Genomic DNA, 11,843 nt, shown 5'->3' with positions numbered 1-11,843 from the left:
CGCCCGGCAGGGGTCGCTCCCGCCCCCCTCAGGCACCTGCGGGAGGGCCCGGCCGGGAAGGGCGGCGGAGGGGAACGGAGGGGAGCGCCTGGGCGCGGTAACAGCTACGAGCTCCGGAAAATGCACCGTGGGGTTTGCAGCAGCAGGCTGCGACTTGGGGTTTAACTACGGAGTGGCAGTCTGGGGCTTGGGGTTTAACTTCGGAGCGTGAAGAGACCCCCACATCCCAGCTTACGTGCGCAGGCAAACAAAAGCCTCACCCAACCGTGCCGTCGGGAAAACAATTTGAGGGGATTAGTTTGTATCATTGCTGCTCCCACAGCGTCTGGGATAAGGCTACAGAGTGGTTATTTACAAAGGCATGTAGTGACAGGATAAGAGAAATGGCTTCAAACTGACAGAAATAAAGCTTGGATATGAGGAAGAAATTATTCCCTGAGAGAGTGCTGAGGCCCTGGCACAGGGGAGCTGTGGCTGCCCCATCCCTGGAAGTGTCCAAGGCCAGGCTGGATGGGCTCGGAGCAACCTGGGACAGCGGAAGGTGGGGGGTTGGAAAGAGACGATCTCTAAGGTCCACCTGGGAGAAGGCTGGCATTGTACCCAGCTGTCAGAGATAAGAAAGATGGACACAAACCGACTGGCACAAAGGGCATTTATTCTCCAACCCCTGGGCTCGGTGGCCAGATGCTGGCTCTGATTTGGCTTGCTGGGGACACTACGCTCTGGCTTTTCCCTGCTCAGATCAGGACTGGAGTGGAGCACCCGAGAGCTGCTGCGGCTTTCAGCTGGGATCAGAGCAACTGCTGCACCGCAAAAGCTGCCCAGGCCGTGGCAGTAACAGAATCACTTAGGTCGGAGAAGAGCTCTGAGATCATCACGTTCACCCTGTGACTGAACATCACCGTGGCGGTGATGCCAAGTCCAGCCTTTCCTTAAACGCGCAGGGACGGTGCCTCCAGCGCCTCCCCGTTCCGAGGCCTGCCCGCCATCGCTGCGGGCGGATCCCCCCTGGCGTTCACCCGCTCCTCCCGGCCGGCAGGCGGCGCCCGCGCCCCGCGCCTCAGGCTGGGCAGCGGCGGCGCGGCCATGGCGGACCGGCTGACACAGCTGCAGGACGCCGTCAATTCGGTGAGGGGCCGCTGCCTCCGCTCCCCCGGGACCGCGGGGCACGGCACGGGCTGTGCCGGGGGTGCGGCCCCCGCCCGCAGCCCCCCAGCCGGGGGAGCGGCCGCGGGTGTGGGGTGTGCGCCCTCCACACGGCGGGGATGCGCCGTGAGCCGGGGGTGGCCGCAGCGGTGGGGCAGGGTGATTAACGCGGTGTTAATTGGTGCCGGCAGCTCGCGGACCAGTTCTGTAACGCCATCGGAGTGCTGCAGCAGTGCGGGCCCCCGGCCTCCTTCAGCAACATCCAGACCGCCATAAACAAGGATCAGCCCGTGAACCCCACGGAAGGTGAGGCCGGCTTCCTGCGCTGCTACTCGCGAACGTGCTGCGCTCGGGAATGCAAACCCGGCCTCGGCAAATAATTCCCGCCGTAGCTGGCGGAGCGAGGGAGGTTAAGCCGCGAATGGATGTCGGCTGCACTTTCTGCATAACATTGTGGCAGCAAAGTTGTGCTTGTTTGTGATAACTCCCTGAGTGATTGCCTGAGTTGTGCTGTGTTTTGTGCAGAGTATGCCCAGCTCTTCGCGGCTCTGATCGCTCGCACTGCCAAGGACATCGATGTTCTCATAGATTCCCTGCCCAGTGAAGAATCCACAGCAGCTTTGCAGGTAGGAGTTTTCCTAATTCCAGTATCAGAACACTCCTGAAGGCAAACTTCCTCTTTTTTTTTTTTAAACATTTTTTCATCTCTAAGCCATGTCATCATTGAAAAATGATTTTAGTACTAACCTGAATTTTTCATGAGGCTAGCCTGTGAGTGTTTTGTAGGCTTAGTGGAAATACTGAACTTGCATCTAGTTCTAAATATTACAATCAGTGACAATAATTCAGACATAGTTTTTTGTTAAAATGTAAAAAAAGAAAGGTGCTTTTATCACACCACCACTGTACTGGAAATGGATCACCCTTTTTTTCAGATATTAACAGAACAGATGAAACAGCACTGATGCTTAGTACATTGTTTTATTAATTTTTTTTTCCACTTGGGTAATATTTCATATTTTCTCACATTTCATTTTGTAGCCACTAAACCAACACTACAGAACTCTTTTGTTCTTTCACATTGTTTCTGGTTAAAGAGTTTGCAGGGTGTCCTTTAAGTTCTTCAGCTCTGACACAAAATAATTCCATCACTTTTCAATAACAAGGAGTCTTCTTTTGAACCAGTCAGACTTGGTTTTTATTTGTGGGGTTTTTTCTGTTATTTCACAGGTTTTACCTATTAAAACCTTTTTTTTTTCCTTTTTGACTTTTAACGGCTAGATTTACATCAAGTATTTTCTTTTTGGAGTGCATAAAGGATGCAGAGTGCTGGTTCCCTGACCAACCTGATGATCACCTTTAAGATCTCCTGAAAGTTTTAAACCTATATTGAATACTCTGTAACCATTCAAAAGTGTTTAACAGAAGATTGACACCAAATGGGCCAAAGAGAAATTACTTGGCAGTGGCATCACGTTTGGTTTTAAACAGAGGAGGTTAAATTTGGGAATTTTGCTAGTCACAGTAATTGCTGAACATCCTAATTGGGCTCATTAACACTAGCATAATTTCCTGTCAGTGCATTTTTAATAGCTGAAGATAGAATGCCTGCTGCAGACAAATTCCATTTCTTCCATGACTGGGCAGGATCTGATCAAAGTGGCAGGAGGTGTGGGCAAAGCAGGGTGCTCCAGAAGCAGGAGCTGTTTATCCCGTAGGGATACGCTGTCCTTAGAGGTGATACTTCAACAGTGTCTTGCTGTCTTAATGAAGAACTTCATGTCACAAAAATTTCTGATACTTTCTGTCTGGGGTGGTTTTAAGATTTATTAGCTTGTATTCCATCTCTTGGATTCCAGATTTTATTTTTATTTTTTGTTGCTTAATTTGGTGCAGTATCAAATATTCTGATAGTCTTCAAAGAAATGGTGTTGAAGATGCTTGAAACACTCTCAAATATGCACTATATTTTTGAGAAGTGGTAGACAATACTTGGTTAATAGAATTGTACTTAGGCTGATCTGCTTTTTTATACTAAAGTTGTCTTGGTGTAAGTTTCAGATCTGAGTCTTGTCTTAAATGATAAAAGGGAGCTGCTACAACACAAATGCTCAACACAATTTACCCTTTTGAGTTCCCTTTTGGTGAAGCTGACAGTACAAATTCTGCTCTAATCTGTCAATTAGTTGCAGTCAATTATTCAACAACAGGACCTTTCTCCTTTTAGGGAGCACCAGCTGTTCCCTCAGCATCCTTGAGCAGCAAAGTCAGTTTAGGGTTCTGCTGAAGATCCCTGATTTTCCCTGTTGCCTAATGTCAAGGGGAAACTCTTGCAACAGTGTTCAAACAGTAAAATAAAAAGCAGGCCTTGATTGGAAGCTTCCAGGTGTCCCAATGGTCATGGGCACACCCAGCATCAGATTTTTACGATGTTATGAGTTTAACAAATTAGCACATCTAATAAATATTGTCCAATTAGAAGAGTAGCTGGCTAGGTAGTTTTCCCTGGGTTGTACCCCACTGGAGTTCTTTCAGGGGCTTCTTTGCTCCCTTTCTGTGTGTTCTCAGATTCTGGTTGGAAAACAAAATGTCCTGGTCAGGCTTCTTTGTAAGAATAAGACTAAACAGAAATCCAAGTGTGCATTAGAAGGGTTAGCTTATTGCTCCTAAGGGAAAGGGTAGGAAAAATAGTAGGACTGTGTGACAGTAGCTTCCAGAGGTAGGAGTGTGTGCAAAATACATAGAAAGCCAAATCCCTTTGGGCATCATGCGGGTTTTGCTTTGAAGGCCGAGAGCCTGTACCGGCTGGAGGAGGAGAACCACGAGGCGGCGGCGCGGCTGGAGGAGGTGGTGTACCGCGGGGACATGCTGCTCGAGAAGATCCAGAGCGCCCTGGCCGACATCGCCCAGTCGCAGCTGAAGACGCGCAGCGGCACCCACAGCCAGCCCCTGCCCGACTCGTAGCGCCAGGGGGCAGCGCGGCCCTGCCGAGAGCCTCGGGAACGCCTCTGGATGCGGCGGGAATGGACGGGCCGGGCCGGCCCTCCCGCGGGCTGCTCTGCGCGGCGGGAGCGGGGCTCGGCTGCGGGTTTGTGTGAGAAACGCTTCCACAGGGGCTCTGCTCCGGATCTGCGTGGATTGATGTGTGTTTCCTTGACTTAAAACGAGCTTTCTGTTCGCAAATATGACTTCAATCGAATTTGTTACATATTAGAAGTATTTGTATAAGTTAATCCCACTATGGCTGTGGTATGTTTTTTCTGTAAGCCTCAGACACATGTGAGTTGGCCAGAGTTTCCTGGAGACAGTGCTGTGAATGCAGTGATGGTCATTGTTTTAATTAACAGCACTGGTAATGTTGATTGGCTAGCTTACCACCCTTTACAGAGCATGTGAAAGGATAAGTAAACTCTGATGTTTACAGAGCGATTGTTCTTGTCATTGGCATCTCATTTACAGGGGAATAAACCTGCAGGTGTCTGATCTTGCCATTTATTATTGTTTGTAATTCACAAATGAACCTTTCAGTCCATTGTTGCCACTGACACACTTGCTGCTCCTGCCATTTCTCTGCTTTGCTGATACTCTGTATTCTGTTGGCAACTGGTGAGTGCCTCTAAAGCAGGCAGTGATGGGGAGGCACTGGAGAACTGGATAAAAATCAGCAGTGAGAAAACTGAAAATAGCTTATTACATAAAGTTGCTTTTCAGTGTAAGCAGTGGCTGCCATATGAATGCTGTGATCATAAGCAGCAAGATTCCTGTTGTCCCCAAGGGCCTCAACAGAGGTGTTTTTATCTTCACACACTCAATCACAGAATGAATTTTTGCTCTTTGTTGTAGGACTACAGAAATACTAGTATCTCTTTTGGTATTTAAAATAAAACCCCACACCAAACCGGCAGCTAATGTAGGGTTCAGAGCATGAACTTAGGGTTAAACCAGGTCATTTTCGGTTGTTTTGAGTCACCAGCCTTGTTATTGCCACATAACATCTGCTCATTTCCTGATCAAAATCACCTCTTCGTGTATATTGGATACACTGTCATTGACTTGAAAGGTACACATGTTGCTAATGCACCCAGACAAATCAGAGCAATTCAAAAACGCCTTTAGCATGCTGATCCTTAAGGAATTAGATGCAGCCTCTCACTTGACTGCCCCAGCAAAAGAACTGGTGTAGCACAGCACAGTGTTTTGAGGATTAAAAAAGACAAAGGTGTTCTACCTCTTAACAAATACTAAAACTGGAAGTACTTAAAGAGACTGGTATTTCATAACTTAATAATATTTTATGAAATGTGCATCTCTGTAGTCATAAATTTATTCTGCTGTTGTGAAACTCCTGTACTATTGGATTCTGCAGAAGGAAAAAAAGATTGGAGGGTGAACAGGCTACAGTACAGCCCCAGGCCTATGGCAGTTTATCAAGCCATGTGTCCTTTATTTATTTTACCTGGGGAGGCTTTAGAGGCCAGATTTTCATTTGAAATCAGTCCTGGGGCCTGTTTTTTGATTTTTCCTGGGAAAACTACATCCAGTCCATCTCAAGATGGTTTGGATTAGGGTGGGGTGAATTTTTGTTGTTTGCTTGCTTTTTGAATTAGTGGACTTTGAAAGGAAAAAGTTTGGGCTCTGTGGATTTTTTTTTGAGATGCCTTAAATTGAGATTTATATGTTGCTGGAAAAGGGATTTGATCTTTGTAGTAGATTCCCTATTACAGCTTAACATGTGCATCACTTCACACTCGTTAACTTGGGAACTGTGGGAGACCATGTACAACATCTTCAGGAACCACAGTTCTTTTCATTTCATAGCCTTCTATTTTTTTATACTTGAAAACTGCTCTATTTCTGCAGCTTGATACTGCCTAAATGTGGAAGCTCTTTCTTCTCGTTGCTGGTTAAGCATCCAACAGGTAGTCACACTTGGAAGTAAACCTTAGCCAGAGGTATAAATGAGTTCCCTCATATGTATGTTCACTATTTCAACACTTCAGCTGTTGCAGATTTTCACCTGCTCTTTCACAGTGTGCAGTGTGGTCAGCAAAGTGTGTATCTTCTGTTGGGTCTGACACCACAAAGGGGGGAAAACATTGATTTGCTGCAACTGTTTAAAGCATTAGATGGGGGCCTAGAGGTGTGGATTCCTTTGCCCTTGATCATGTGCTGATTTGTCCAGCTGCTACTGCTGGGGTTTGAACATCCCTGTTCAGAACACACTGTGTAGTGATCTCCTTGTACTCAGGCAAGAACTGTAGGGGATGCAGGATTACATGGTCTGGGTCATTTATACCACTCCTACTTTCAGTGCATTAGAAAAAGTGGGGGAGTCACAGAATCATAGAATAGAATGGGACCTTAAAGCTCATCTCAATCCAACCCCCTGCCATGGGCAGGGACACCTTCCACTATCCCAGCTTGCTCAGAGCCCCATCCAGCCTGGCCTTGGACACTTCCAGGGATGGGGCAACCTGTGCCAGGGCCTCACCACCCTCACAGGGAAACATTTCTGCCTCATATCCAACCTAAACCTTCTCTCTGTCACTGTGAAGCCATTCTCCTTGTCCTGTCACTCCAGGCCCTTGTCAAGAGTCTCTCTCCATCTTTCCTGTGGGCTCCCTTCAGGCTCTGCAAGGCCACAGTGAGGTCACCCCAAAGCCTTCTCCTCTCCAGGCTGAACAATCCCAGTTCCCTCAGCCTTTCCTCCCAGCAGAGCTGCTCCATCCCTCTGATGCCCTTGGTGTCCCTGCTCTGGCCTGGCTGCAGCAGCTCCCTGTCCCTCCTGTGCTGGGCCCAGGGCTGGCTGCAGAGGGGCAGAATTCTCCTCCCCTGCTGCCCTGGGGCTCTGGGGGCAGCCCAGCACAGGGGGGTTCAGGCTCCCAGCACACACGGCTGGGGCAGGGCCAGCTCTCACCACAGCACCCCCGAGTCCTCCTGCCAGGGCTGCTCCCTCTGCTCATCCCAGCCTGTGGACATTGTGTCTTCCCTGAGAAGCCTTGAGTGCTTCCCAGATGTTAATACCTGAGAGAGGGAGGCGAGGTGGGTGGGGGACAAAGTGGACACAGCAGCTGGTTACAAACATGTCAGGTTACCTGCGAGAGAGTTGAGAAAGGAAACTTAGGTTGAGACCAGAAGAGATGGAGGTAGGGCACATGGGAAGAAAAGAGAAGTGTTGAGCAATGGTTCTGCATGTTATATTGGACAAGGAGTACTGCCCAGTGAACAAATTGTGCTTTGAAGAAAGATAGTACAGAGCATAATGGAAAATTCCATTGAAAAACAATCTCAGGCACTTCAAATGAGCAGGAGCATCTCACGCTGGGAATCCATACAGCCCACTGGCAAAGATGTTGGAATCAATTTAGTAAATATAAGCAAATGATCAAAGCCTAGTCTTCTTTATTATAAACAACCATGCTTGGAGGAAAGGAACACCTCGCAGCAGCTGTTCTCTTTTTCAGAGACAAGAATACAGAGAAATTTGTACACTTGCTTTTAAGGGTACTGGGAAAAGTGCATTAACATTATTTTAGCTTAATGTCTATATAGTTAATCTTGGCTTCTATTGCCGATGATCTTGGAAGATCTGGGAGCTTCTGCTCTGTGTGCCATGGGGAAAGTGTCTTGGGCATCCCCACATTTGATAGCAAAAGATTTTGGGAGTTTTCAACAATACAGGCCAGAGACTGGCAGGCTGGAGGGCAGCTCTGCTCAGATGGAGCTCTGGCCTTGGCTCACGGCAGGCTGAGCATGAGCCAGCAGCTGGCCCTGGGAGTACAATGGGCCAGCAGCATCCCGGGCTGTGTTAGTGGGAGCACAGCCAGGAGATGAAGGAAAGTGAGCACTTCCCTGTGTTCAGCACGTGGTGGAATGCACCTGGAACACTCCCGACAGCTGTGGGCCCCCAGGCTCTGCATGGGCTGCAGCACATCCCCTGTGAGGAGAGGCTGAGGGAGCTAGGCTGGGAACAGGAACGGCTTTGGGACACCTAACAGCAGCCTGGCCATGGGATGGCTCTGGGACACCTAACAGCAGCCTGGCCGTGGGATGGCTTTGGGACACCTAACAGCAGCCTGCCCATGGGATGGCTTTGGGACACCTAACAGCAGCCTGCCCACACCTGTGGGGGCTTATGAAAAGACAGGACCAGGCTGTTCACAGTGGTGCTTGGCAGAAGGAGATTGGAACAACAGAGGTTCAGACTGTTCACAAGGAAAAGCTTTTTCAACATCGGGACAAGTAAATTTTGCAGCATGGTCCCCAGAGAAGCTGAAAATCCTGGGGGTGGTTTTTCAAGACTTGTCTGCTTAAAGCTCTGGCCAACCTGATCTGACCTCACAGCTGAGTGACCTCTGCTCAGCAGGTGGAATTAGACCCCTCCTGAGGTCCCTCCTCTTGATCCTGTGGATACAAGACATGCTCAGCTTCAAAAAGAACCAACAAAGTGTTAAGGAATGTTGTGTCCCCATTATAGAAAGGCAGATCTGGAGGGCAGAAAACTTGAGGTATCTCATATCAGCCTCATTCCTATTGATGAGACTTTGCAATGTGCTGGGAGACCACTGAGTTGACCTTATGTGTGGTGTGAAATTCCACGCTGTAGCGACCCAAGTTTCCAACAGGTGCCCTTGGAGAGTGTGATATGCAAAATCCACATCCTACACTTAGAGAAAATTGATATGTCAGATGATGCTGACTCACTGTTAGACAAAGGCAGACTCCTCTACAGAAAGAAATTGTATTTGTGTTTTACATAGCTTGTTATATAGTCTTACATAAGAAATAACAAAAGCCCAATTTTCAGGCATCAAACCTGAGGCTAGAGAAAAAACTTTATTCTAACTTTTTCTTTAAGATCTATGGAAGAAAGCTTGAATGACTTCTATTGACTTAAAACCAAATTATTGATTGACTGACAGCAACATTTTACTGTAACCCATGTTCTAGCAACAAAAAGCACAGAATACCAAGTTTGCCAGCTTTTTTTTTTTCACATTTCAGGTATGTCAGGCACTGCTTTAGGTGCTTGCATTAAGTGATATCCACAGTGGAAATGATTTTCAGGAAGTTTCTTTCTGTTTCAGTGTTCTTAGTGTAACTTGCTTTGAAGGAGTGCAGCTTGACAACGACTGCATGCTGTTTGTGTACACTTAGATGCAGGTTTTATGTTTATTTTTGTTTCTTGGAAAGCCTTGTAGGCTTATTCACTGTAGCTAGATCAGGAATTATATATTCTTGCTGCTGCTGCACTCAACCGGCATGGACAAGTAGCTGAACACATTCACCTCATGCTCTGAGCACAAAGGATTGTCTATTTTACAGCTGTTTACACCAGAACCATGTTTCTTCTGAATTTCTGTTTGTACCTAACACTCAAAAAGCATAACACAACAGTGCAAACAGTTTTCCACTGACCATTTAACTTGATATTTGCTTACTGTAAGTATTACTTGGGTCCTGGATTTAGCCTCTTACATGCTTCACTGAAGGCCTAAATGAATTCATTTTGTGAAGTGGAAATTTGTAGCTGAGTATGGACTGTGTAATTTGGCTCTGAGACATCCTTCCTCCACCCTGCCCACTTAAAAAGAGAAGACTGGAATAAAAGCCCTCTTTCAGGAAAAAATGTACTCCATTCTATGGCTGTGTGGGAAAGCAATTAAACGCACATTAAGTTTCCACAAGTGCTAGAGAAAAATCCCAATTGTTTTGTCAAGCCATGATCCAAGAGAGAGAAGCCACGTTCATTAAAAGAAAGCATAACACCTTTGAAGCTAAGAGCTCAAAAAAAAAAGAGAGCTCTTACATTTGACGTTGTGGAGGTGGGGCTTCTGCAGGAGTTTCTCTGGTGCTTTCTCCAGGTATTGCAGAATGATGAATAGGAAAAAGTAACAATTTATGTGCTTGGTGCCTTCCACTGGAAAAAACAGGGGAAGGCAGATTTTATTTCAGCACTGAAGAAGGTGGATGTAGAAGGAAAAAATGTCAGGGCAGTCAGAATACAATTGTTCCCTAACAAATCTTGCTGAAAAGAAAAACAATCTGGTTCTCTGTTTTCTTTCCAGAGGTATCAGAAAAAGTGTGGGTTATCCTAACAGTCAGCCTGCCATTTTATTTTGAATGTTCATGTCAGCAAACAATATAAGCAAGGATTAATTCTGAAAACTGGGCAGTGTTCGGATAAACCTCTCTGCATGTGCCTGTGAGCACACTGGGTGTTTACTGCACTTGGGATTGAAGGCACAGCTTTGGCAATGGAGGTTTCTCTTGGTGGTGTTTTGAATAAGGCAATGAGCTGCTGCCAGGAAGCTTTCCCTGAATGGCAGGGCAGTGAGACTGCAGTAATATGTCCAACTTCTGCTATAGAAAAGCCACCAGAACCATCCAGCTGTTGTCAAATGGTGATTGAAGGAGTGGAAGCAGATCCTGTATTTCACTGGTACCAGGTACGTGTGTGTAAAGCTAAGGAGGCATCCTGACTGTCCTCAGCACCATAAAGTGTGTCACGTGCCTCTCTGTGCTGCTCCTGTGTGATTTACAGAGGCACAGTGTAAAATGATGGAAGGGAAACACTGCAGAGAAGGAGAAAGAGCATCTTGGATTAATTCAAGGGCAGTGAGTGAGTGTCTAATGTCCACTCACAAAAAGATCTCCTGGTGTCCCTCCTCCTCACTCCCTGCAACATCAGTTAGGGCTCAGGCCACAGCATGGACAGGCATTCACCCTCAGCAATGGAGAAGCCAAGTCACACCTAAATTTGATTGCTAAAGGATGCACGATGTCGTTCTTCCCCAAAAGACACTGAGTTTGAACATAAAATGATGGAACTGGTTCAAATTACATGGTTTTAATTTGTGCTGTGGGAGCTATGGAAAGGTGCCTACAGTGGATTTGGGTGGAATGTTCCAGCTTGCTTCAGGCCCAAGAGCCCAAACCTGAGTGCTTTATCAAAGGAGAGCTGACATTCCCAGGCACTCTACAGGCCCTGAGGCTTTCAGTGTGCCAGACAGATTCACGGGGAGCACGGGGTGGGATCTGCCCTTGCTGGTGTTGGTCAACAGCAAGAGAAATCCTCCTGTGGTTCTAACAGGCCTGTGTGCTGAGAGGGAGTGAAATCCTCCAGTGAGGCAGAAAGAGCAGCTCTGTGTTTGTTTGTTCTGGTGTGCTCAAGTGTGCAAAGAGCAATTCTGCTGTGGCATTAGTATTTCTCAGCAGAGAACGATTGTGTTTGGCTGCTTCTTCTGCAGATATTTTGAAGCAGCTTCAGGTGTGTGAGTAGGGATCCACTTGCACCTGTGTGGTTCCTTCCACCTGGTCCTTAATTGACCAATTAAAAGTAATTGAGTAATAAATCCCTGCCAAACTCTAACAGAAGGAATTCAGGAGGTGAGGCATGATAAAAGGTAGTGTTTTTAATCTCAGGTGTAGCTGGGTAGTGAGGGATCAATTTTCTTTTCCCAAAAGTTGTGTCATGCACTTGTATGATTTAACAAAATGGCTCAGCATCTGTAGATGCCAGTGGTCTTGAACTGTGTGACTTGTTCTTTATGACTAGGTCATATTTAATTGTCTGTTGTGTAACAGTGGATATTAACCTCATCTAAAGGCCTGACTTTGACAGGTTGTGGAATACACAGTAAATTGTGGGGTGAAATGCAAAACAACATTCCTTTCAGAGAAAATCTATCAGGCAG

General features: G+C 46.9%; 1 protein-coding gene across 1 annotated transcript; it reads left to right on the top strand.

The window, feature by feature from the left end:
• The first annotated feature begins 969 nt into the window (after positions 1-969).
• On the top strand, positions 970-4,629 carry MED21 (mediator complex subunit 21). The gene is made up of 4 exons (XM_063395495.1): positions 970-1,128; positions 1,338-1,452; positions 1,672-1,772; positions 3,934-4,629. The coding sequence occupies exons 1-4, from the start codon at positions 1,087-1,089 to the stop codon at positions 4,108-4,110; spliced, it is 435 nt and encodes a 144-aa protein (XP_063251565.1). The 5' UTR covers positions 970-1,086; the 3' UTR covers positions 4,111-4,629.
• Positions 4,630-11,843: the final 7,214 nt, after the last annotated feature.

Source organism: Prinia subflava, chromosome 4 (genome assembly GCF_021018805.1).
Source record: "Prinia subflava isolate CZ2003 ecotype Zambia chromosome 4, Cam_Psub_1.2, whole genome shotgun sequence".
In the NCBI taxonomy this organism is placed as follows: Eukaryota; Metazoa; Chordata; class Aves; order Passeriformes; family Cisticolidae; genus Prinia; species Prinia subflava.
Note: the sequence above shows the minus strand (reverse complement) of the source record. Positions and strands in the feature narration are given on the sequence as shown.

What these genes read in the sequence shown, in the direction of transcription:
- MED21 (XM_063395495.1), top strand. Translation starts at nt 1,087, where the DNA reads ATGGCGGACCGGCTGACACAGCTGCAGGACGCCGTCAATTCG. An exon ending in TGCAGGACGCCGTCAATTCG is followed by an intron (nt 1,129 to 1,337) that starts GTGAGGGGCCGC and finishes TGGTGCCGGCAG; the next exon opens with CTCGCGGACCAGTTCTGTAA. An exon ending in GCCCGTGAACCCCACGGAAG is followed by an intron (nt 1,453 to 1,671) that starts GTGAGGCCGGCT and finishes TGTTTTGTGCAG; the next exon opens with AGTATGCCCAGCTCTTCGCG.